The 27,429-nt window shown below is 38.8% G+C and overlaps 1 protein-coding gene across 3 annotated transcripts in view; it reads right to left on the bottom strand.

The window, feature by feature from the left end:
* LOC131219430 (agamous-like MADS-box protein AP1) overlaps positions 1 to 26,600 on the bottom strand; it is a 67,607-nt gene extending 41,007 nt beyond the window's left edge. For all 3 annotated transcript variants that reach the window (XM_058214553.1, XM_058214554.1, XM_058214555.1), the window contains exon 1: positions 26,340 to 26,600. In XM_058214553.1, coding sequence (XP_058070536.1) covers positions 26,340 to 26,524 — 185 coding nt within the window. In that variant the 5' untranslated portion in view covers positions 26,525 to 26,600. The remainder of the gene's footprint in view (positions 1 to 26,339) is intronic.
* Positions 26,601 to 27,429: the final 829 nt, after the last annotated feature.

Genomic DNA, 27,429 nt, shown 5'->3' with positions numbered 1-27,429 from the left:
GTATTAGATTTCACAAAGTTTGGTAAATATGTTTTATTCAGATTAGATCTGTTTTTATTTCAAAAAACTTGTACAAGATGTACTCACTAGCTGTCGAGCTCATTCTTTATTGTGGATAATGAATTTTAGGAGAAGGGTGGTCAGGGAGCATGTGGAGGGAAGGTGTCTAGCTATCATTACTTTCATTTGAGTTTCTTTAGAACATTGGATTTAATTGTAAAGGACTTATAGTGTAAGAGTGATTAAGACTTGAATATTTTAATTAATGATCATTGGATTCATTTTAAGAAAGTGTATATTTTATGGAATAATGTTATGTGTTGGTTTGTGGATTATGGTTTATGAGTGAATAATGCATGTCATGTCCTTGGGTGTGGGATCAGGGTTGAGCATACCAGGGTGTCGGATTAGGAGCGTGATATTTTCTCACCAACTTGCTGTGATTCATGAGAGGGTGTGGCTTGCAGGTGGAATTTTTTAAATGTTAAATTATGTGTTGTTGGATTTGAATTACCTTTGTTGATCGCCATAAGTTTTTGGTAGTCTGGTTGATGTATTACTGGATTTTAAACCTCTTTGATGAGTGGTTGAAGACTTTACTGATTTTTCCTCTGCTTGCTTGGAGGTTTTGATTGGATTATCTCTGGTTGTGTGACATATGCTGGTCTCTTCTCCACTTCCTTTGACGACCTAGCAATTTCTTCGTTTCAGGCTCCATGCTAATATTTGTGATATGACTAGTATTTATACTAGAAAGTTGGCCCGTTCTTGTTTATATACCAGATCGTTTGTTCGAGCTTGTTTGGATAGGATGATTGTCCCAACTTTGGTTCAAACTTATGATTATATGAGGCTTGTTTACTCTAAGCAATTGGCTTCGACTAGTTGTTTATTGGACAATTGATCTAATCTTATTTGTTTCGGATAGTTGTCCAGACTAATAAATGTGTTGGGCACAGTTGACCTAGCCTTGGTTGAGCTAGATAGTTGATCCGAACTCATTTGTGCTGAATGGTTGTTCCAGTTGCTCACATCAGGAAGGTTATAGAAGTGCTTATTCGCCTGAAGGTATTGGTGGCCTGATCTCCTCCACATCTCATCTGCTTATTCGCCCCTTGTCATAGCTAACACTATCATCTCCATCATTGCACTATGTTTTTATTTTATTTTTTACGAAATTTTCTATGTGCCTCTCCAAACTCAAGTTTCTATTTTCAGAGCAATTTTATTTCTTTATTTCTTAAGTTTGATTATATTAGAGAAGAATTTATTTCTTTCTGAAGTTTGATTATGTAATAGAAGAATTTCTTTCTTTCTTAAGTTTGATTATATTAGAGAAGAATTTCATTCTTTCTTAGGTTTGATTATATTAGCCCTTGTTCCAAGCTAGCCTCATTAGGATGCTCCAGCTTGAGGGGGAGTATTGAAACATTAATAGTTAAATAATGCCCATTTTGCCCAAGTTCATATAATAAGGCTCATAGGCATCATTCACGTTTTTACTATTATAAATAAGAGTAGAAGGCTAGGGTTTTAATACGTCCTAAGCGTCTTACATTCTTCTCCTCCTCTCTCTCTCTCTCTCTCTCTCTCTCATTATTTCTATTTTAGTCTCCTTTTTTCTTCTTCTTCTCATTGTAGCAACATTAGCACAATATAGCTGTTTAACAAGATCGATCAATTAGATTGCCATTTTTACTATTATAAATAAGAGTAGAAGGCTAGGGTTTTAATATGCCCTAAGCATCTTACATTCTTCATCTCCTCTCTCTCTCTCTCTCTCTCTCTCTCTCTCTCTCATTATTTCTATTTCCATCTTTCATCTCCTTTTTTCTTCTTCTTCTCATTGAAGCAACATTAGCACAATTTAGCTATTTAACAAGATCGATCAATTAGATTGCCTACGCGAACCGATGTAGGAAGGAGCACTATAATATATAGTGCTCTGAAAGCACTACAGCATTACTCACAAAAGAAAGACATTTTCCACTAACTAGTGTTTCTAGTATCGGTATCATTACATATGTTGCTGGATGGGGATATGGAAACATGTATTGATATCACCGATATTATTGTTCATATATGGAAATATATCGCTAACAGAGGGAAACATTGGGGAATTTCTCAATGAAACTTCAGGGTATGCTAAAATGCACATATTTGCATATTTATGAATCAAATGATTGCGAAAAAGATGCATGCATAATAAGTTTCTCTTTAATGGAGGTTTAAGAGCATGTAATGCTGACTCAGGGAAACATTAGAGAAACATGGGAACATTGTGGATTTTTCAATGATACTTCAAGAGATGCTAAAATGCATTTATTTGCATATTTAATAATCAAATATTATCGAAAAGGCGCATAGTTACATATTTAAGAATTAAATAATAAGTTTCCCTTCAATGAGGCCTAAGAAACAAAGCAACCACCAAGGAGTGTGTAAGCATCTATTTTAAAATATAGACAAGTATAAATACACAGAAAGTGTGAATGGGAGTGAGATTCCAAAGTGTGACTTGGAGTGGCAGCAACACCTAGTTCGAAGAATTCTGCAACTACATCCTTTTTATATAAAATGAATTGGCATTACTACAAAGGCCTTTGACATTGTGATACGGAAACATAGAGGTGTGCCAAACCCATACAGATGTGGAACCCTACCCATTCATGATCCACCCACAAGCACGTGGCAATATAGCACGGCACACTAGGCAACAACCAAGCATTCCATTAAATAGGACATTGTTTACATCATCTTGATTTAAATCTAATCAAGTTGAGTGCACAAAGCCAACAAAAAGTGGAAAAAGTTTTTCTAACTATCCCTTTGTTTTATGCACTGGGCCCACCCGAGGGGCAAAGTGGCCTTATTTTTAGGCCAACAAATTTGAACCATGAAGTCCTACCCAATGTTGCGCTCAGTTCTTGCAGAAGTGTGCCATACTGCCAGTATGTGTTTGTGTGGGGCAAGGCAAGGAAAATGAATAAGCCTAACAACATATAAATAAGTTTTACATGATAATTAATGCAGGGGCATTTTTACACCGGGCTCGAGTGGGGTTGCCTGTGTGGGATGCAGGGGCACACTCGGGGTGGGTGACCCAGGGATGCGAGGACACACTCGAGGTGGGTGACCCATGTGACTTGGGGCTCACGGGGGAGGTCTCGTGTTCGAGACTCCTCACCGGGAGTGATTAATGCACATTTCACACCGGGCTCGAGTGGGGTAGCCTGTGGGATGCGGGGACACACTTAGGGTAGGCGGCCCATGTGATTTGAGGTCCATGAGCCCACGAGGAGGGTTCGGCCGAGGTCCTAACCCATGAGATGTGGGGCCTGGGCTATGAGATAAAAGGGATTAATTCGCCATACTCTAACAGTTTGAGCTTTTAGAGCAATTGGTTAATTGTCCTGCATCAATAATATACAGAATATGAATAAGTTCTAAATGCACATGAATATGTTTTATGTGCATATGATAAAGTGTTGTAGGTAAACTTGGTCTACAACAGTTATAGGGAATCTGACCTCAAATAAACAATGGTTTGAGTGCACCCTCTCTTTCTCACGCAATGCCAGAAGTAGGGGAAAAAAAGGTCAATGTATCAAAGATGCACATTTTCTTTCTTGGTTCAAGGGGAAAGCCCAGGCCAGCCTAAATGCATCACGATGCATGGCTTCAGGACTATGTCTCATGCATAGGAAAGGAAAGAATTTGAAATTGAAGTATGTCTTGGGAAAGTCTTGGCATGATTCTATAAGTTTTTTTTTTTTTTTTTTTTTTTGGAAATATGCAGCAATGCTTTGGAACTCATGGTTGTTGCAATGAATTTGTAGGGATTTGATCAAGTTTAATTATGAGGGATTGGAGTAATTGGTCTAAATAAAAACCTATTTTGTAATGAGAAGAGAATCCATTTTTGAGTTTTAAAATTTTATATATATATATATATATATATATATAATTTCTTGCAAATTTCTAGCAAAAGAAAGACTCGAGTAATTGCTCTTTGGTTGTGAGTGAATCCAACCCATAAGTGATTCCCAGTTCATCGACATGACTTTGTGGTTGCCAAAATTATCAATTTTGACAATCCATTACGACTACATCGTACTACATCAAAGTGGTATTTGAGCAAGTTCGATTCATAATGGAAGAATCTAAAAACAATCAAATACTTATCTCATCAAATTTGGGCCAACATTTAAACATCTTTGAATTTCATAGTGAAGAGGTGGAATTCTTGTTCTCTTTCTCCAATATCGTGGGAGAAAGTTTTGTTGATTAGAGTAAGCCACCCACCTTTGATGAAAAGGTTAATTATAATATTGCATACGAAAAGAAAGTTGGAGAAATATTTGGACACGGTATTTTTATCGAAGATTGTAAAGTTTTGAAGATATACGACAACAATGCTATGGTTTTGAAAGATAAGAGGGTTTGATGTGACAAAGAATTTTCAATGCATGATAAAGAAATCACCACCATATTGTCCCCCAACAACCTCCTAAGTGAAGGTTTGTACAATGTAATTGAAGTAGATGAAATTTTTTCTACAAAGAGGAAATTACATATTGGGTTCAACAATATGATATCAAATGATCTACATCAAATTGGACATTCAAGGAAGGCAAATCAAGAAGAATTGCCAGACTATATCATCAACTATCAAAGAAGAAGCCAATTCCAAAAGGCATCACACTTCGAACTTGAACTCGAGGATGAGTTTTTTCAAAGAATGGGAGAATAATGCACACTTTCCTAGCCTAACTCAAGAGGAAAGCCCAATTCATGAATCAAGCCAAAGCTTGAAAATCCAGCCCATCATTTTCAACCCAAATACATTCATGATGCATGGCTTTGTGACCATGTTGCCTGCATAGGAAAGGAAAGAATATGAAATTGAAGTATGTATTGGGAAAGTCTTTGGCATGATTTGAATGTTAGACAAGCCACATGCCTTGCCTTGTATAGCCGATTCTATAGATAGACAATGTATAAATAGAAGATTTTGTATTTATCATTTTACCTTGTATAGTCGTTGTAGAACTCTATAAATTCAGCCCTTCAGGGTTGTCTCAAATACAGAAAAGCAAAGGAAAATCATTTTCCTAAAAGCCTTCATTGTTTTTACTTTGTTTACATGGTATCAAAGCAATACCGATCCTAATCCGGCATCTTCTTCATCACCGGCACCACCGTCTGTCAGATCCGGCACTCCCCTGTCAGATCCAGCTCCTCCTCTGTTAGATCCGGCCCTCACGAAGCTCGTCCGATCGTCCCAAGCTCTGTCCAATCGTCCCAGGCTTGTCCGCACGCCCCTGCTACACGTCCCCTGTGCACGATCATGTATACGCACCTGCTACATGTCCCTGCGTACGCTCCTGCTGCATCAACAGCTCCGTCCGACCATCTTCAGGCCCGTCCGATCGCACCCCAAGCTCGTCCAATTATCCCCAGGCTGCGCACGTCCTTGCTGCACATGCCCTGCTACTGTCTGTTGCGTCAACAGCCCTGTTGGCCCTGCTATCTACTGCGTTCGGCCCTGCTGTCTGCTGCGCACGTCCCTGCTACCTCCTGTTGCAAGGTACCTTCTTCTTTGGCGTGGTTTATATCATTCCCTAACATGGACAAAGACTCCTGTATATAGGCCCCACGATGTAGTTTTGATGGCACCAACTACAATCTATGGGCCATCCACTTTCAAAGTTTTCTCAAGGGTCGAGGTTTGTGGGGACTAATTGATGGATCTGTTACTATCCCCGCTTCCACCGATGCCGACAAAATAGCTGATTGGGAAATGAAAAATGGACGGATTATTACCTGGATTCTTGATTCGGTCGATCGATCAATAGCTGTTGGCCTCACGCCACATCGCACTGCTAAGGCTATGTGAGATCATCTCCAGACAATATATCAACAGAATAATGCGGCTCGGTTATACCATCTGGAACAAGATCTGGTTCACCTTACTCAGGGTGACAAAAGTATTCAAACTTTCTACTCTACAATGGTTACAATTTGGACAGAGATGGCTATGATGGATCTAGAATTCCCAAATGACTTTAAAATATTCCATACAATGCGCGAGAGTGAGCAAGTTAGACAGTTTCTTATGAAACTGTGTCTGGAATTTGAGCATTGCAGGGCTGCTCTTCTGAACCGTCGCCCAACTCCTTTAATGAATTCGGTTATTAATGATTTATTAGCCGAGGAACAACGACTGCAGGTCCTCTCTCAGGGGACATCTCAGGGACCATCTGACCTGGCACTTACTGTATTCATTTATGCACCAAACCTTGGTTCCACTACTTTAACTTGTCGCAGGTGTAATAAAGTAGGACATGTCGTTGCTCAGTGCAAAGATTGGTGCGCGTATTGTCGAAGGACTGGTCATGGTATTTAGGACTGTCGTTCACGTGCCTATGCATCCTCATTCGGCTGTGGACGTGGTGGTCGAGGTCGTGGCCGTGGTCGTGCTCTTTCTGCTACTTCTGCGACTACTTCTTCCGAGCCTTCTGTTAGTGATACTGCATCCACTGGTTCTGTTGAAGGTCTTTCCTCACCTTTGACTCCTGCGATGCTCCAGCAGATCGTGCAGGCCCTTTCTGCAACTGGTATGTCAGGTATCACCTCATCTTCTCCATGGTTCTTCGATTCTGGTGCTTCAAATCATATGACTGGTGATGTATCACATCTCCACAATACTCGTCCTTACACTGACAATTAGGCTATTTTTACTACAGATGGTACTAAACTACCCATACAGTCCGTTGGTTCCTTAACTTTCTCTCCTTCTGACCATCGCCAGTTTACCCTTCGTGATGTGTTTCATGTCCCTAAACTCTCCTCAAATTTAATTTATGTTGGTCAACTTACATCCAATAACTGTTTGGTCATCTTTCTTCCAAATTGTTATTTTGTGTAGGATCTGGCAATGGGGAAGGTACTTGGGAAGGGTAGACGGCATGGATGTTTATACGTGCCAGACTTTCACCCATCCATTACTCCAGCTCGTTGTTTCTTCTCTCATTCTTGCTCGGATATTTGTTCGGCAAATAAAATGTGAAAACTTTGGCACTTTCGCTGGGGTCATCCACATTCTGATCATTTGATTCAGCTCTTTTCTTCTGGCATGTTAGGGAATATTTATCTTAATAAAAGTGATTTGGATTATTCTTGTTCTTTTTGTTGCCTTTCAAAAAGTAAGTGTATTCTCTTTCCTCTAAGTACTACAAAATCATCATCTATGTTTGAACTGGTGCCTACGGATGTTTGGGGTCCTTCCCCAATTATGTCTCTCTCTCGACTACGATATTATGTTATATTCATTAATGATTTCACCCGTTACACCTGGATTTACTTTTTGCACTCTAAGTCACAGGTGTTTGAAAAATTGAAAATATTTTATTCTATGGTAGACACTCAATTTCGAGTAAAAATTCAAACTCTCCGCTCTGACTCAGGGGGAGAGTATCTCTCCACAAATTTTCGTACATATCTTCAGGGTCATGGGATTACTCATAAGACCACCTATTCTGATACTCCACAACAGAATGGGGTGGCTGAACGCAAAAATCGTCATATTGTTGAAATTATCAATACCTTAATGACAGCTATGATGTTCCTCGTTCCTTCTGGGCGGAAGCTATGATGCATTCAATCTACTTAATTAATCGGTTGCCAACCCCAGTTCTAAATAGTAAATCTCCCTACTTTGTTCTCACTAGTTCTCTTCCTACATATTCCACATTTCATATTTTTGGTTGTGCATGTTATGTTCATTTGGCATCACGTGAACGTAACAAACTTTTCCCAAAATCAGTAAAATGTATGTACTTGGGATTTGGAAAAACTCAGAAGGGTTTTCATTGCTATGACCTGGTCTCTCGTCGTGTACGGGTATCACGACATGTTGTTTTTCTTGAGCATATTGCCTTCCATTCATCTGGTCCTCCTTTGCCCACACTAGACTCTCCTGGTCTTACTATTTTTCCTGACATTCTGGTTGCGTCGAGTCCACCTCCTTATACATTGCAGGTTTATCCATGATGACCACGTACAGATCCATCACCTACTACTCTCCCTACTGTACCCGTAACTGATCCGGATGCTATCTTGGTACGTCGTTCCACTCGTGAACATCGACAGCTTGATCGCTTGATATACTCTATATCTGCCATGAATACTACCCTGGATACTGTATCTATTCTTACTTCATACTATCAGGCAGCCAGTCATGATTGTTGGAAGAAGGCTATGGTATAAGAACTTGCAGCATTAGATGATAATCATACGTGGGACATTATTACTCGACCTCCTGACCACCAATTAATTGGCAGTAAATGGATTTATTCTGTGAAGCTCAAGTCTGATGGATCATTGGATCGATACAAAGCTCGACTTGTCGCTCAGGGATATAAACAGGAACACGGAATTGATTATGATGAGACATTCGCTCCTGTGGCCAAGATGAAAACTGTTCGCACTCTTCTAGCAGTATCATTAGTTCGCTCTTGGCCACTCACTTAGATGGATGTGAAAAATGCTTTTCTTCATGGAGACCTCCAAGAAACAGTATATTTAAAACCTCCTCCTGGTTCTTTAATCCCTGCAGATAAAGTCTGTCGCCTGAAGAAAGCTCTATACGGTCTCAAACAGGCCCCTCGGGCATGGTTCCAACATTTTCATGATGTTGTTATAGGAGCTGGCTTTACTCAAAGTGGTCATGATCCATCCTTATTCTTACGCACAACTGAGCATGGAATCATCATTGTTCTCGTTTATGTTGATGACCTACTTCTGACTGGTAGCGATGATATTGGCATCTCGGTATTAAAGGACGTTCTGAAGTCATCCTTCAAGATGAAGGACCTGGGTCATCTAACATACTTTCTTGGACTTGAATTTTCACGTTCTATACGTGGAATCCTGGTCAGCCAGCATAAATATACCAAGGATCTTCTCGCCTTGTCTTCCTTAACGGATCAGAAGACAGTTCAGACTCCCTTGGAACTTAACGTTCAATATGGCCGTGACGATGGTGAACTCCTTGCAGATCTCACATTATACCGCCGTTTGGTTGGGAGTCTGGTTTACTTAACAATGACTCGTCCTGATATTGCCTATGCGGTCCAAGTTGTCAGCCAATTTGTTTCTGCTCCTCGAACTCTTCATATGACTACAGTATTGCGCATCTTACGGTACCTATGTGGAACTCTGGATCGATCTTTGTTCTTCTCCTCCACGGCCTCTCTGGATCCTCGTGCTTATTCAGATGCTGACTGGGCCGGTTGTACTCTCACCCGCAGATCTACCACTGGTTACTGTGTTTTTCTTGGCACTTCTCTCATTTCTTGGAAGTATAAGAAGCAGGCCACTGTTTCCAAATCAAGCACGGAGGCCAAGTATAGAGCAATGTTAGCAGCTTGTAGTGAGATTATCTGGTTACATGGGCTTCTTTCTGACTTGGGCGGTCATCTACAAGATCCTACTCCACTCCATGTAGATAATCTAAGTGCCATTCAGATTGCCTCTAATTTGGTTTTCCATGAACGGACAAAGCATATTGAAGTTGACTGTCACTTCATCCGCAAGAAGTTTCAGTCTCGGCTCATTTCGCTACTACATGTCGTTTCCCATGATCAGCTTGCCGACATTCTCACGAAGTCCCTCACTTCTGCACGACACTCATTTTTAGTTAGCAAACTATTACTTGTCGATTACCCGCATTAGTTTGAGGGGGGATGTTAGACAGGCCACATGCCTTGCCTTGTATAGCCGATTCTATAGATAGACAATGTATAAATAGAATATTTTGTATTTATCATTTTACCTTGTATAGTCGTTGTAGAACTCTATAAATTCAACCCTTCAGGGTTGTCTCAAATACAGAAAAGCAACGGAAAATCATTTTCCTCAAAGCCTTCATTGTTTTTACTTTGTTTACATTGAAAGTGGGTCTTTTTTTTAGACATATATAGTAATACATTAGGACGCATGGTTGTTGCAACCAATTTGTATGAAACCATTAAATTTAATTATTAGAGGTTGGTGTTATTGATCTATATAAGGGCTTATTTTACAATGAGAAGAGAATCCATTTTCGAGTTCTACAAAAAATATATATTATTTTCAACAAATTTTCAAAAAGAGTTGAGTGATTTCTCTTTGGTTATGAGTGAATCTAATCCATACCAGTGGAGTGATTCCCAGTTCATCAGCACCACTGTGGTTGGAGAAATCTGCCATGTCGACAGGTTTGTTGCTTGCAACGTTTTTAGCATTTCTAATTCAAGGCTGATTTTTATAAATTTTATGGTTATTCATTATCAAGTTTACTTTCATCTTACAAATTTCATTACATTTTAGTTTTCGGAAAAATTATTAAAATTCTTGAACTCCAAAATACCTAAAATTGACTATTTTTTAGGCCACTTCCAATCATCTTAAAATCAACCTCATTCGAGTTTGGGGTTTATTTTCAATTTATTTATTTTTTTCCTGAAATTAGACTCATTAAGGTTCAATTTTGCATTTGAATCACCTTAATCAAAGTTATATTCAAGAAGATTTATTAGTTCAAAATTAGTGTATTTAAGTTATCCTTTGCAGTCTTGTTCGACCACATCGGGGTGCATCAATCAATAACTTACAGTTTCCCTATAAACATTACCCCATAAGGTATAAGATACAAAAATGTGTGTATCTTGGAGCCCAAATAAGTAATATTGGGTATTGTGATGGTTAAGTAGATGAGACGCCCATCAAGTCACCGATACATAGTAGGATCTAGAAGAAGGGCACTTTGTTCAATAGTTAAATGTAAATTTTGTTCCATAAGAAAAGTGGCAAGTTGAGCTCTGAGAAGACCTCTATCCTTAAGGATGCCAAGGCTATATTTGCGTTGACTTGAGAAAATTCTCATTCTAGAACAATCCATCTTAATGCCTAAAAAATTATTTCAGTGGACTAAGATATTTAATGTGAAACTTGGCATGGAGAAATTCTTTCAAATTAGTAATGGCAGATTAATTGTTCCCAGTGACAATAATATTATCCACATAAACAAGGACCGTAATGAAGGAAGTGTCAGTAGAATGAGTGAAGAGGGAATAATATGCTAAGGATTGACAATATCCAGCCTCTTTGAGAGCAAAGGAAAACTTGTTAAACCGGTTTCTTGATGCTTGTTTGAGACTATAAAGAGATTTGTCCAGTTGACAAATATGTTGCTCCCCTATTTCGCAAAAGTGGGTGGAATGGTCATATAAACTTTTTCGTGCAAAACCTATGGAGGAAAGTGTTGTTGACATCTCTAGTTGATCTATTGTCCAATGGTGAATATCAGCGATGGCCAAGAGACAATGTGACAAGTTTTGCAACGGGAGCAAATGTCTCATGATAGTCCAAACCTTCAACCTGATTATACCATTTTGCTACCAAGCGTGCTTTGAATTGTTCAACTATACCATCAACATGATGTTTGACTTTATACACCCATTTACTACCATTAGATTTTTTCCTAGTGATAAATGTTGTAAGATTCATGCTCGATTATGCTCTAATGCCGTAATTTATAGTGCCATTGCATTACACTAATGAGGAAGTTTAACAACTTGAGAAAATAATGTATGCTCATCATGATAAGAAATGGAGGAGAGAAAGGCAACATGATTAGTAGAAAAATAATTATATGAAAGGAAGTTGATAAGGAATAACGAGTACCCAAAGAGGGTTGTGAAGAGGGTGAAGTAGAAGAGGAGATTGGTGGTAGAGTGGGATAAACATAATCTTTAAGGCGGACAAGTCGAGTGAATGGACAATGAGAACAATGAAGGCTAGAGGAAGTTGGAACAGTGGAGGATAGAGAGTCGAGATCAGGGCTTATGTGGATTGGTAGTGATGAAGGATGATCAAGGGTTGGCTCAAGGATTGGCATGGAAATGACAGGAGTGGATGTGTCAAAGATGGATACTGGGAGCTTGATGTAGAGCGGGTCGTGGACACATTCATGTCCAAGATGGACTAGAGAAGGTCCGATTGGAGACGGAAGTGATCCGGACCGTTAAAACCTTAAAACAAGTGTATCTCGCAAACCGGAATGAGTTATTAGATGTGTCATATATGATTTTGGGGCAGGAGAAGCTACTTTAGCCAATTTGTGAGATTCAATCAGATCGACGATTTAAAATCCAATTTATTTCCTTTACTATTTATTGGAAGTTTTAGTTTGATTATAACTCTTCATCCTTTGAGCTTTAGGAGTTGTGTCCAACATGAAAAGTTCTTAGAAAAATTAGGAGAATAACATGGTTAAGCCAAATATTCCACTTACTATTTCTGGACAAAAACCATGTATTAGGAATCATGGCCATCTATAAATAATAAGTTTACTATTTATAGTAAGTCACGAATTTTAGGGAGTTTGAGTTGGAGTTTGATTCTGAAACTTCTTCCAAGGTTTGGTATCACTATTTAAAGGGTTGTAAATTTGTTTTTATCATCTATCAATCAAATTTTGAATTTCTATTTTCTTATTTTCCCTCATGGATTCGAGGAATCTCTACGAGGAGTCCAAAGAAGCTCCGTGGATTCGGAGTAATTATCCCCATGAGGAAGATGATAATTGACCTCATCACGCCCATCCTTGCATCAGGGCTTGAATGGAAATGTGTTCTCAACGAATATGGCATCTCGAGAGGTGCATATACATTTTCGGTCAAGATCATAAATTCAATAATCCTGTTGTCCAAAAGGATAACCAAAAAATATACATTTAGAGGCACGTAGTACAAATTTGTGTCAAAGAGAAGTAAGAATATATGCATAACACAAACATCCAAAGATCCTAAGATGATTATGTGATGGTTTAATTTTGAAAAGTATTTCATTTGGAGTTTTACCATTCGGATTGTGAGTGGGTATACGATTGATGAGGTAAGTAGTAGTCAAAATGCATTTCCTCCAAAATGATAAAGATAAATGTGCTTAAATGCGTAAAGCCCAGGCAACCTATCTCTAATACCATGATAAAAATAAATTTGAGAGAATTTTCTGTGTATTTCATTGAGCACGATCCTAATCAGGAAGATTATAATCAATCACAATCAATTATGTCTAATTAAATCTAAGCTAAAATTAAAGGAAGAATATACAAAAGATATCAAATAAAAAATATAAAAGAAAAATCAAATCGTTCTTATTGAATTTCCTAATAATTTTTTACACAATTATCAAAGATAGGTATCACTAGATGAGAAGATTCGGTCAACACATCATTCCACAATATATAGTGAAATGATGGCTCTACTCAAGGTATCCCGTATCGGTATCGGTTGGCGTAACGGTGCCCTTCGATACCGATACGGATACAGGGGTGTAACGGCGATACAGGGGCGTAACGGTCCATAACGATGCAATTTTTTTTTGCCAAAAAAATATGAAAAAATATGGATTAAATCCGGAATATTCTAAGCATTCCAAATATGCATTCATTTATAAATTGGAACATGTTTATGGTGGTGTAACGGTCCACTCTTTGGTGAGAAGTATTAAACTGTCTGATGAATTTATGAACCGGATAACCTGAATTTGACTACAAAATTCATATATTTAATTTTTTTAATATCTAATTTATATACTCAACAATTTGATATCATTTCTCCCAATAGTTCTTTAAAAAAATGAAATTAAATTCAGGTAGATGGCGATGCCAATTTGGGGCTGACTTGGAGGACCAATCCATGCCCCAAATCAGCCTCAAATTCATGCAATTTATTGTCATTATCCCACTTATGAATTGGTGGACATTTATTGGATAGTAAATCGTGAAAAAAAATCAAAAGGTCCTATTTTAAAAAATAAGCGTACACAAATTAACAATTAAAATTATTCAAATAATTTGATTTTGGCATTGTGAGTTAACAATTACAGTTCATAATTTAATTGGTAAATTTTAAGTTAATACATGTCTCATGTACAAATTTTTTAAGGGCCCTAATTAGGCGGGACTCGGGTTGTGAAGTGTAGCACACGAGTGTCAAAGTTTCTTGGGCCCCACTCGTGACGAATGTGTTATATCCACACCGTCCATCCATTTTGCCAAATAATTTTAGGGCATGAGCCCAAAAATGAGGCAGATCCAAAGCTTAGGTGGACCGCACCATAACCGCACCATAAGAAACAACAATAATTAAACGTCCACTATTAAAAATTTATTAGGGGCTACAAAAGTTTTAGATCAAGCTGACATGCGTGTTTTCCCTTCATCCATGTCAGTGTGACCCAATTAACAGGTTAGATGGAAAATAAACATTACAGTGGACCCTAAGAAATTTTTAGTGGTGAGCATTCTATAACCACTGTTTCCTATGGTGTGGTCCACCTGAGATTTGGATCTTACTAATTTTTTGGATCATGACCTAAAATGATGTGGGAAAATGGATGGACGACATGGATAAAATACATACATCATGGTGGGGCCCATGCGGCACGTGGGCGTAACTCGTACGCAGTCCGATTTCTTTGAAAGCGGATTGGTTGGTGTACCTCACACCAGCTATATAGCTACTGTATTGACGTCAACAAGTCCTGTGGGTCTGATCATGAGGTATGTGTTATATCGAAACCGTCCATTCATTTGATGAGCTCGTCTAATACAGATCTAATTATCAAGTGGACCACACTGCAAAAGGCAGTGGGGGATTGAACGTCAACCATTAAAACCCTTTTTGGGATCACAGAAGTTTTGGATCAATATAAAATTTGTTTTTCCTCTTCATTCAGGTCTTTTTGACCTTAGGAACAGATTGGATGGAAAATACACATTATGGTGGGCCCTACGAATTGTTTAACGGTGAAAATCATTATCTCCGCTGCTATTTTTAGTGTGGTCCAGACGATCTTTGGATATGATTCATTTTTTGGGTAATGCTCTAAAATGATCTCTAAAAATAGATGAACGGTGTAGATATAATAAATACATCACTGTGGAGCCCATGTAACTTTGATCTCCTTTGAACCGTTCGTACAACTTGGAGCTTGAGGAGTGTAAGCGCTCGTCTTAGCATGACACGTACCTACAACAGCTATATAGCTGGTGTATGGTACACCAGCCAATCCGCTTCCGATTTCTTTTTCCGAAACCAAATGAAAAAGAAGAGAGAGAGAGAGAGAGAGAGAGAGAGAGAGAGAGAGAGAGAGAGAGAGAAGAAGAAGAAGAAGAAGAAGAAGAAGAAGAAGAAGAAAAGAAAGAAAGAAAGAAAAAAGGTATTTTTTTTTTTTTTAGGCCCATAAGGGGCGTAACGGCCGTTACGGTCATAGAATCGCGAGGGCGTATCTCAAAATGGTGTCGACCGTTATCGTTACGTAATATTGGACACCCTAGCTCCACTACCTTTTGGTCCCTTCAGACCTAGCTTACCATCTTCATTTCCATAGGCAGAGCGACATTGTTACAATGCACATACATTCTAAAAGTTGGATACAATCATCCCGACGTATTATACCTTAGGACTTTAGTCTTCTAACTCGGGCCTTCTTTAATGATCCAAATCATTTTTATGATTTGTGACTTTGTATGATGGATAGACAGTAAATAAAGCTCTCAATTGGATTTTTTTTAGCCCTCAATAATTTAGCTCTTACTTTAAACATAAAATGTTATTGTAAACTTTGTACAATCAAATGGTTGAAATTTTAAATTGGAGATTTTATTCAAGCATCCCCATTGGTGGGACCGACCTCTCGGACAGTTTGAAAGTGCCATGCGAACAGTAATATGTTGGTTGGATGGTTTAAAAAAAATAAAAATAAAAAAGGAAGAAGAAGAAAAAGAAAAAATAGAGAGTTAATTATTTTGCATGTGAGACCCATGTAAGAGGGTGTCCGTACTCATAATTCAAATCTCCACATCATATCGAAGCTTAATGAAAACCAAAAATAGAAAGATGCTATACAAGCTTCCATCGTGTTAGTCCCAGTGTTGATATACCCAACTGAAAAACCAACATGTGAATATCCATCAGATGTTACTGACAGATGTCTTAAATCTGTAAATCATGGTTCGATGGCATCGAACCAGCTTCAATGTCATCAAAGCCAGTTCGATGTCATCGAAGCAAACTCGATGAAATTGAATTTTTCAATAATTTTAGGCCCCAATCGCTGGACAGTTTTGGTCCTTCTTCGATGACATCGAAGGTTGCTCGATGTCATTGAAGGTTTACGTAGATTCGTTTGCGGAAACGCAAATTCTGCGAATTTTATTTCCTGTTTTGTTTCTACTTGTTTCTAAGTCTATAAATAGAGGTGGATACGGGACTAAGAGGTATTCTAAGAGGTTCTAAGTATCTCTAAAAGGGTTCTAGGGTTTCTAAAGGGGATCTAGGGTTTTAAAGAGGTGAAGCAAGGTAGAGAAAGGTGAGGTTTGAGGATTGCTCAAGCCGGGTAAGTCCTCCATCTTTGTAATCTATACTTTCATAGTGGAATTTTCTGTCGCTTTGTGCCGTGGTTTTTTCCCGTAAGGGTTTTCCATGTTAAATTTGTGTTTCTTGTGATTGCTTGGTGCTCTTGGATTGCTATTGTAGATCCATGTATATCTGTGTGATTCCATAGCCCAAATCCTAACAAGTGGTATCAGAGCAATCATTGGGGCACAAATCTGAATCTAAAGGATTAGCAATAATGGGTAATGCCAACTTTGATATTGAAAAGTACTCAGGCAAAAATAATTTTGAGTTATGGAAGGTTAAGATGATTAGCCTATTAACCAAGCAAGGCGAGATTAAGGCTCTTGAGGAGCAGAAATCTACTATGAAAGACGAAGAATGGGAAACTCTTGATAGTAATGCTTTAGCTTCCATCCGTTTATGTCTCACGGATGAGGTTCTCTATAATGTTTTGAGAGAGAAAACTATGAGTAGTTTGTGGGCAAAGTTAAAGAACATCTATGAGAAAAAGTCCTCCGAAAATCACCTACACTTGAAGCTACAGTGCTATACCTTCAAGATAGCAGAGGGTGGAGATGCTCACATCAACAACTTTAATAAATTGACGTGTAAATTGCTGAATATGGAGGAAGTGGTCAAAGATGAGGAACATGCATATATATTGTTGAATTCTCTTCCTGCATCTTATGAGTCATTCAAGGACACGATGTGCACCGCAAATAAAACCCTTAGTGTTGACACTGTTATCTCAGCCTTTAAAGGGAAGGCCATGAGAAAGCTAAATGACGACATGGGGACATCTTCCGATGCACTGATTATGAGGGACAGAGATTCTGAGCGAAGTACAGGATCTTTTGGACCTAGATCCAAATCCAAGGGCAAGGGTAAAGGAAAATTAAAGTGCTAGAATTGTGGGATGTCTGGACACATGAAGAAGGATTGTAAAAATCCTAAAGCGAAGAAAGAAAATTCAGTGGCTTCTTCCAATGAGGCCAATGTTGTCACATCTTATGAAGAGATAAGTGGTGGTGATGTTCTGTCTGTTTCCATGATTAGTCACTTACACGACAATCATAAAGATGAGTGGATACTTAACACAGGAGCATCATATCACATGACTCCTTATCGGAGTTGGTTCGCTAGTTACAAGGAATGCGATAGTGGACAGGTTTTTATGGGTAATGACAATGCCTGTAATGTTGTGGCTATTGGTACGGTGAGCATCAAGATGTTTGATGGGATGGAGCATACCTTGACTGATGTCAGCCACATTCCTGATATGAAGAAAAGTCTGATTTCTCTCGGTGCACTAGAGGCTATAGGGTGCAGGTTCACTGGTAATGATGGTGTCCTCAAAGTTTCAAAAGGGGCACTCGTGATTATGAGAGTACAAAAGTACAAAAACCTTTACAGGTTGATCGGGAGTATTTCATCAGATGGAGCGGCAACTGCTATTGTAGATTCTACATCTCTACGTATGTGGCATACTCATCTAGGCCACATGAGCGAGTAGGGCATGAATGTACTTTCTAATCGATGTTTGATTCTGGCTTTTAAAAATTCTGATTTAGATATATGCGAGCATTGTATATATGGTAAACAATCTAGATTATCTTTTAAAACTGAAAAACATGTATGTAAGGGAGTGCTTGATTATGTGCACTCTGACGTATGGGGGCCATCGCCAGAAGTTTCCATTGGAGGGTCGTCATAGTTTGTTTCATTCATTTACGACTACTCCAGGAAAGTTTGGGTTTACTTCATGAAACGTAAATCCGATGTTTTCACCATATTCAAACAATGGAAGGCAATGATGGAAAAACAATAAGGGCGAAAAATAAAAGTTTTAAGGACTGACAATGGTGAAAAATTTTCTTCCACTGAGTTTAATGAATATTGGAAGGATGAAGGGATCATTAGGCATAACATAGTGCACCATGCGCCTGAACAAAATGGTGTGGGTAAGCGAATGAATCGAACTCTCTTGGAAAGGGCTCGATGCATGTTAAGTAATGTTGTGTTGGGCAAGGACATATGGACTGAGGCAGTCAACACAGCTTGCTATTTGGTAAACTAGTCTCCTTCTATGGCAATTGAATGTAAAATTTCAGAGGAAGCATGGAGTGGTCATAAGCTGGACTACTCAGATTTGCGCATATTTGGTTGTGAGGCTTACTCTCATGTACCGTTAGTTGAGAAAGATAAGCTAAACTATAAAGCTAAAAAGTATATTTTTGTTGGCTATGGTGCTGGTGTGAAAGGTTACAGGTTATTCGACAAGGTTACACGCAAGGTCATCACTAGTCATGACGTCGGATTCAATAAAAGCTCTCTATTCCGCAAGAATGAACAAGAGGAGCAAGAGGAACCAGAAAGGTTGATCGTAGACGTCTAGATTGACACAGATGATACTCAGGCAAAGACAGATACGCAGACAGAGGTACATGATCAGGTGGAGTAGCCACCCGTGAGAAGGAACCCACCGCATGATCGCAGGTTACCGGCAAGATAAAGAGACAACTTTAATATTGCATATGCCCTTGTTATAGATGAGGGAGACTCGTCTACTATTCAGGAGGCTCTCAGTGAGCCTGATGCAAAACAGTGGAAGGCGGCTATGGACGATGATATGGACTCGTTGCACAAAAATCACACATGGGAGCTGGTGGAGCTTCTAGTGGGCCGAAAAGCGATCGGATGCAAGTGGTTATTCAAAAGAAAACATGATAGATACAAAGCTAGATTGGTAGTGAAGGGTTATAGTCAGAGAGAAGGAATCGACTTCACAGAGATTTTCACGCCGGTGGTTAAGCAAGTGTCTATCAGATTCGTGTTGGCATTGCTTGCCTAATACGATCTCGATCTAGAATAAATGGATGTCAAGATTGCATTCCTGCACGGAGAGTTGGAAGAGCAGATCTACATGAAGCAAGCAGAGGGCTACAAAATTAAAGGGGTAGAGAAAAAAGTTTGCAGGCTAATGAGGTCGTTGTACAACCTGAAAAAGTCGCCTAGGTAGTGGTATTAAAAATTTAATTATTTCATGGTGAGTCAGAAATTTACTCGAAGTGAATATGATCACTATGTCTATTACAAGACACTGAGTGATGGCAAATTCATCATCCTAATATTGTATGTTGATGATACGTTGATTGCCAATCATTATATATCTGAAATCAACATACTGAAAACTCAGTTATGAGGGACATTTAAGATGAAAAATCTGGGGGCTGCAAAGAGGGTTCTTGGCATAGATATTCATAGAGACAGGAAGAGGAGCAGGCTTTGGTTATCACAGGCAGAATACCTTGAAAAGATGCTGATTAAGTATGGGATAGACCAGGCAAAGCCAGTGAGCGTTCCCCACGCGGTTCACTTCAAGCTTTCCTCAGAATAATGTACTAAATCAAATGAGGAAAAACAGTGTCTCATGTGTCTTATTCGAATGCGGTTGGTAGTTTAATGTATGTCATGGTCTGTACGAGACTATATACTTCACAAGCAATTGGTGTTGTTAGCAGATACATGTCAAACCCCAGTAATCAACATTGGAAAGCGGTGAAATGGTTACTTCGATACATTCGAGGTACGAATGACTACGTCTTAACTTTTGAGAAAATGGGCAAAGTTGGTAGGGTATGTGGATTCAAACTACGTAGGCAATGTGGATTCAAAAAAGTCAACTTCAAGTTACTCGTTTGTATTAGCAGGTGGAGCAATCAGGTGGATGTCGAAGCTTCAATCCGTGGTGGTTCTTTACATGACCGAAGCAGAATATATGACAGTGACGGAAGCATTTAAATAAGGTTTGGATCAGAAGCATGATAAATCAATTGGGACTTCAGCAGGAGGCCGTGCCAGTTAACTATGATAGCAAGAGTGTTATCAATTTGGTTAAGAATTCTGTTTATCACTTACGTAGTAAACATATTGATGTTTGTCACCATTTTATCCGACAGATGCTTGAAGAAGGAGTGACTCTGGAAAAGATTTACACCAGCGTGAATCCAGCTGATATGCTCACCAAGGTTGTTTCTACAGAGAAGTTCAAGTTTTGTGTAACTTCTCTGTGCTTGACGATGGCATAATAGAAGGACGGAGTGTGCACGAGAAGCGTTTATGAAGCTATGATGCGAGGCAGAGATAAGAGAATGGGACAAGAAACTATACGGTTGGAGATTGAAGACATGGTGGAGATTGTTACTGACAGATGTCTTAAATTTGTAAATCATGGTTCGATGGCATCGAACCAGCTTTTTCGTCATTGAACCAGCTTCGATGTCATCGTAGCCAGTTCGATGTCATCGAAGTAAACTCTATGAAATTGAATTTTTCAATAATTTTAGGCCCCGATCGCCGAACAATTTTGGTCCTTGTTCGATGACATCGGAGGTTGGTTGATGTCAGCGAAGGTTTAGGCAGATTTGTTTGCGGAAAGGCAGATTTTGTGAATTTTACTTCCTGTTTCGTTTCCACTTGTTTCTAAGTCTATAAATAGGGGTGGATACGGGACTATGAGGTATTCTAAGAGGTTCTAAGTATTTCTAAAAGGGTTCTAGGGTTTCTAAAGGGGCTCTAGGGTTTTAATGGGGTGAAGCAAGGTAAAGAAAGGTGATGTTTAAGGATTGTTCAAGCCAGGTAAGTCCTCCATCTTTGTAATCTGTGCTTTCATAGTGGAATCTCTATGTTTCTTGTGATTGCTTGGTGCTCTGAGATTGCTATCCTAGATCCATATATATCTATGTGATTTCGCAGCCCAAATCCCAACATCAGATTGTGGCGTAAGGAGGGACGTGATGAGGTCGATCACCGTATTCCTCGGTAGATAACTACTTTGAACTCATAGAGCTCTTTGGACTACGAGGGATAAAAGCATGAATAATTCTTAATAATTTGATTGATAATAAAAAAATGAAATTACAACTCTTTAAAAAAGGAACTCAAACCTATGACGAAGTTTTAGACTTAGACTCCAACTCAAACACCCTAAAAATGTGACTTACTATATATAGTAAATTTACTATTTATAACGACCTCTATTCCTACTAAATTTTATGGTTTTTGGCCAAAAATAGTAAGTCTAGTTTGGCCCAAGCACGTTATCCTCCTAACTTTTCTAAGCCATTTTTAGGTTGGGCACGACTTCTACAACTCAAAGGATCAAAAGTTATACTCCAACTAAAATTTAGTATTTATAGTAAAAATGAAACTAAATAGGACATTTTATTATCGATATGATGGAATCTTGTAAATCCAGCATGGGCAACCTGGCACAGCAGGGTTAGTTGGCTTAAGTAGGTTCTCCTACGATTTTAGATTGTCGATATGATGGAATCTTGCAAATCTAGCGTGGGTAACGCAGCATAGTGAGGTTGGTTGGCTTAAGTAGGTTCTCCTACCCCAAAATCATACATAATATGTCGAAAAACTTATCCTGATTTATGAGATATGATTGATTTAAGGTTTTAATGATCTGGATCGTTTCCACCTTCGTACTTTCTCTGGTCCATCTTTGCCATGAAAGTTTCTGCCGCCTGCTCTACATCAAATTGCGTGCTTTATTGAATAAACATGCAACAAAGAAAAAGGCCAAATTTTTACCATCTATTTGTTTCTAGACCCCATAGAGTAGACATATCTATGGCGGGGCATACCTGATGGGCCGCTTGGATCTCAAACAGGTGTGCCACGTTGGCACATCCACTGCCGTACAAATGGGCTTATTTCATCCAGGATGTCTAGGGTCAGGTATCCTCAAATGAATAGTACTAGTATCATGCACATGGAGAATTAGATTACATGTAACCATATAACCATTTTGTATTGTGTCATGGCACACGCAACATGAACGTGAATATCATGCAAAAGACTACACGTAGATACTGTCTGTCGTGCATCCCACATGCACAATAGAAGCCCTCAAATGAATAGTACTAGTATCATGCACATGGAGAATTAGATTGCATGTAACCCTATAACCATTTTGTATTGTTTCATGGCACATGCAACGTGAACGTGAATATCATGCAAAAGACTACACGTAGATACTGTCTGTCGTGCATCCCACATGCACAATAGAAGAACGGAAAAAACCTTTGAAGTGTTATTGGTTACTCGAGTGGGTCCCATTTTGCTTAGGTTCAGTTCAGTTTAGGATGCTTTGCTTTGTTATTTAGTCTCACATAAGAAAGTAATAAAAGAAAGTAAGATCAACTCCTGCATAAACGAGGCTTTGCTCAGTGTAAAAAATGCATTATTAAAATAAATATTATTTTAAATAAATACATGTGATTCTCTATGTTTGCTAATAGAAACTCCATTTGAGTCCACATCCAACCATTAAAGAGAGATCACTATCACACATGCCAGACGCGTACGCAATCGACGGTGATCAGTTAGTGAGATCCATAACTCATGCCACAATTACACCACATGGATGATCCATCTACTGCATGAATACTATAAAAACATCATTATGTTATACGCCCACCTATGTTGACACATGCACCATTTTTCAACATTGGGCAATGAAATACGACAAGAGAATTCGATTGAGCTACCAAATATGGAATGGTTGGATGTGTATATTAAATAAGTGAGTGCAAGCATTAATTCCTAGAAACAAACCAGTGTAAGAGAAAATAATTATTGGAGTAGATTAGTATAATCTTTTACAAGATTGGTATGATAAAGATAAATAATATCACAAAACCTCTAATATGCATGTGCATGCGGTGGTTTTTTTTTTTTTTTTTTTTTGGGGGCCAAAACTCAAGTGGGCCACACCAAGAAAACTTTAAGGTTTTAAGAACATTTTTATATTGTTTAAGGTTTAGGGTTTTTAAGGTTTTAAGAACATTTTTATATTGTTTCCATGTGTGGTCCATCAGAGTTTTTTAAACCAACTAATATTTTGTATGAATCTTTCAAATAAGATTCTCACTGATGGATGGAGTGGATTTACATATATAATATAGTGGGACCCTACATTGTTGGGTGTTTACCCAAGTAAGACGGATGTTGTTAACAGTATACAATATAGTGTGTGGGTGGGTGGGTGGGGCAGGGGGTATGCAAGAATGGTACTGATCAAATGATTCAAAACTGTTAATTACATATAACTCAACAAGATAAAGATAAGAAAAAAAATAAAAATAAAAAATAAAATCAACCTACTCTAAAACTCAAGTGGGCCACACCAAGTGAATTTTAAGGTTTTAGGAGTATTTTTATAGTGTTTCCATTGGTGTGGACCATCAGAGTTTTTTATCCAACTAATATTTTGTATGAATGGTTCAAACAAGATTGCCACTGATGGATGGAGTGGATTTACATATACAATATAGTGGACCCTACATTATTGGGTGTTTAACCAGGTAAAACAGGTGTAGAGAGAGGGATCCCAATCCTCCACACATGTTTTAAGCAGTTCCTAAAACACCCTTGTTGGTGTTGTAGATGTAAAATCCACTTCATCCATCAGGTTCTATCTTTGACTATAGGACTTAAGACAAAATCAGCCACGTCCACAACCTAGGTGGGACACATTAATAATGAGGATGGAGTGCAAAACAAAGATTTGCGTGCTAGGCCACCATGGCATGTATCTTTCATCAAACCCATTTATCTGATGTAACTCACAATACATAGTATCTTGATGATCCTCATGTTGACATATTGCACAAAATTTTACAACTTAGTTCCTAAGGGGTCATTTGGATGCCTATAAATATTTTAAGTGGTAAATGATTTATACCTATAAATCACTTATAACATGTCCTATTTGGCTATAAGTTGTAAATGATTTACAAGTAAATTATTCAATTGTAAATTTGTACAATTGCTAATTATAGAGTCTAGAATCCAATCACAATTAATTAACATAACATGAATAAATGTTTCTATTTGGATGCTTGTAAATGGTTTAAATGGTAAATGATTTACACTTGTAAATCATTTATAACCGGTCCTATTTGACTATAAGTGGTAAATGATTTACAAGTAAATTTGTACAATTACTAATTATAAAACTTAGAATCTAATCATAATTAATTAATAAAACATAAATGATTTTCTATGTTTGGAGAGCCTATAAATTATTTGAGTCTAGTAAATGGAGAACTAATCCTATTATTTATAACTATTACGCTGTAAATGAAGAACATATAAATCAAATCCCAGCTTTTTGCCGGGTAAGCCATTTTTTAGCATTTAAACACATACTATAAATCATTTACAATTAACCTCATTTATAAACCATTTACCTATAAATCATTTACAATTAACCTCATTTATAAGCTTCCAAACGACCACTAAATTCATCAATCATATCCAACTTTGTATGTTAACAATCAAACATCCATGTAATAAGTGAGGCGATCAAAGCAAGCTGCGCATATCCTCAATGCCTACTGAATGGTCTGGAACTTCAACACGTGTGCCATCCCGAACTGGGGACCAACAACTGAACGGGAGCAATAACGCGGGTACCCGCATTATAGAACAATGGCCAGCACGTGTGAACCTACTCTAGCAGGATAGTTGGCATTTGGACTTTTCATCATTCACACACTTATCTGGTCCGTACGTAAGACCTAATCTAATATTCTTTAATTACTGAGCACAAAACAAAGCAATCAAACGGTTCAAACAACCATGACTTGACCTAAACAATCCTTTCCATCAATTCCTGCCTGTCACTGAATTGACGGTTTGGATCATGTGATTAGTTTAATTCGTATAGAGTTCCTATGTATGACTAGACCCATTGGACGGTCCAGATAAATGATGCGGATTGAAACGAGTCCACATACAATTGTATGCATGGTGATACACTCAGACCACTAGATCAATACAAATGCCTGCAAGTTGGCAACATGAAATGAAATAGACGTGATGATTAGCAACCGCCTGACTCGGCTATGATATCACAAGCACTGGGCTTACCAAAGGCTTATCCTACGCACCCTGACGTGTCCCCCATGGCGGGAACTGCGAGGAGAAACGAAAAAGAATGAAAAATAAGAAAGATAGAAAGAAAGAAGCAGATTTGAACTTAGTACGCTATCGTAAGCACGGTTCACCAGATTTACTATACGTACGCGCATCAATGGAAGCAAAGTAGCAAACAAGAAAGTGAAAATCATGGATGATGATAAGAGCGCACCATAATGCTGCAGCTACCAGCGATAGCTAACCTGCACCGCGCGAGAACTACGGACCCATGAAACAATCTCACACGATCGCACTCCGCGTCACATGCGATTACTGAAGTACTTAGACGAGACACAGTCTCTATCCTACGCACAGCTCAACACCAAGCCTTAACCTACGCACCCCGGGCCCACGGGTTAAAACTGAGAGAAAAGCATGCTAAAAAGAACGGCGCACAATGAATCCAACCGCTAACGTGAACCGCGTGCAATCTACACCCCCAGACATATCCCGATCAACGGAAACAAGAAAAAAATCATAAAACAACCAGCCAACACTCTACAAACAATACCAAAAATCACCAAAAAAAAAAAAAATTGATATTCACTTCGACTTATCAGAAAAAAGATAACTTATCAAATTTACAAAATAAATAAATAAAATGCCAATTTATAAATACTACTGACTTAAATAACAAAAAATAAATAAAAATCCCACAAACTGATAAGCAATAGTACTTATCTTGCATTCTAATTATATAATTACCGATCTAAACGAATTATCTAACATTCTCCTCAAATCATCTAAATTGCGAATCGCGATCCTTCCAAAACGCGATTTCGGGACAGCCAAACGCAAACAGAATCGGATCGAATTCGATGAGAAAAACGAAGAAAGCGAGAGAGAGAGAGAGAGAGAGAGAGAGAGAGAGAGAGAGAGAGAGAAAAGTACCTGGAATCAGTGGAGTATTCGTAGAGCTTTCCTTTGGTGGAAAAGACGATGACAGCGACCTCAGCGTCGCAGAGGACGGAGATCTCGTGAGCTTTCTTGAGGAGGCCCATACGACGCTTGGAGAAGGTCACCTGGCGATTGATCTTGTTCTCGATCCGTTTCAGCTGGACCCTGCCTCTCCCCATGACACGAATCCTGTGGAAATTTCGAAAATGGATTTTTGTTTTTTGGGATTTTGGAGGTGGGAATGCAAGCAAGGGAGGGAGGGAGGGAGGATATTTTTGAGACGTTGGGGTATATATGCGGAGGGGAAAACCGGGGTGGGAAGAGGTACGGTGGTTTTAGATGGGAATAGGTGGTTTTTTAAAACCAGGTGGTTTTGATTTGAAGCGCTGTCGACAGGTGATTGGCTGAGGGGCTGCCCAGTCGTTATTGTCCCAGTTTGGGACCACAGGTGCCAGACAGCCGTATGACGGGGAGTTGGGGTTGTACGGACGTATCATCATGTGTGGGAAATCTTGCCACGGGACGCGGGTTTGGGGCTGGGTTAAGGGGCGAGAAAGGGAAATGACACTGGACATGTCTTTATTTACAACAGTGCCGCTGAGTTCCCTGTTACTAAGTACGGTTATCTATATGTTTCGTCGCACGCGTGAATTGAACTGAACGCGACGCGGGATATGATTGGACTTGGAACACGTGTCACAGATCTGAGACGTTCGTAGGATAATAAAAATTTAAAAAGAAAAATCAGTATCTGTAATTTTATTGGGTTGACCGTATTTGCATTTGATTATTGATTGCTGTTGATTTCTAGTACTACTATTATTTTGTGGCCCGTCTGATGAATGATTTTGTTAAATGAAGGTGAATGGTTAGGGCCGTTCATTGAATGGCTTGGATCTATCTTAAATACACGTGTGAGAGGCAGTTTCTGGGAAAAAAAGTATATTGGTTGAGGTTCACATGACACTTCAATAGGGCTTGTGGTATTCACCTCTGACGGGTGGTGGTGAGAGGAAGGGATTTTGTTTCATTGAAAGCGGTTGATCGCCGTGTCCTTTGATAGATAAGGAAAGCTGTCCCTGAT

The sequence above is a fragment of the Magnolia sinica genome, chromosome 11 (genome assembly GCF_029962835.1).
Source record: "Magnolia sinica isolate HGM2019 chromosome 11, MsV1, whole genome shotgun sequence".
In the NCBI taxonomy this organism is placed as follows: Eukaryota; Viridiplantae; Streptophyta; class Magnoliopsida; order Magnoliales; family Magnoliaceae; genus Magnolia; species Magnolia sinica.
Note: the sequence above shows the minus strand (reverse complement) of the source record. Positions and strands in the feature narration are given on the sequence as shown.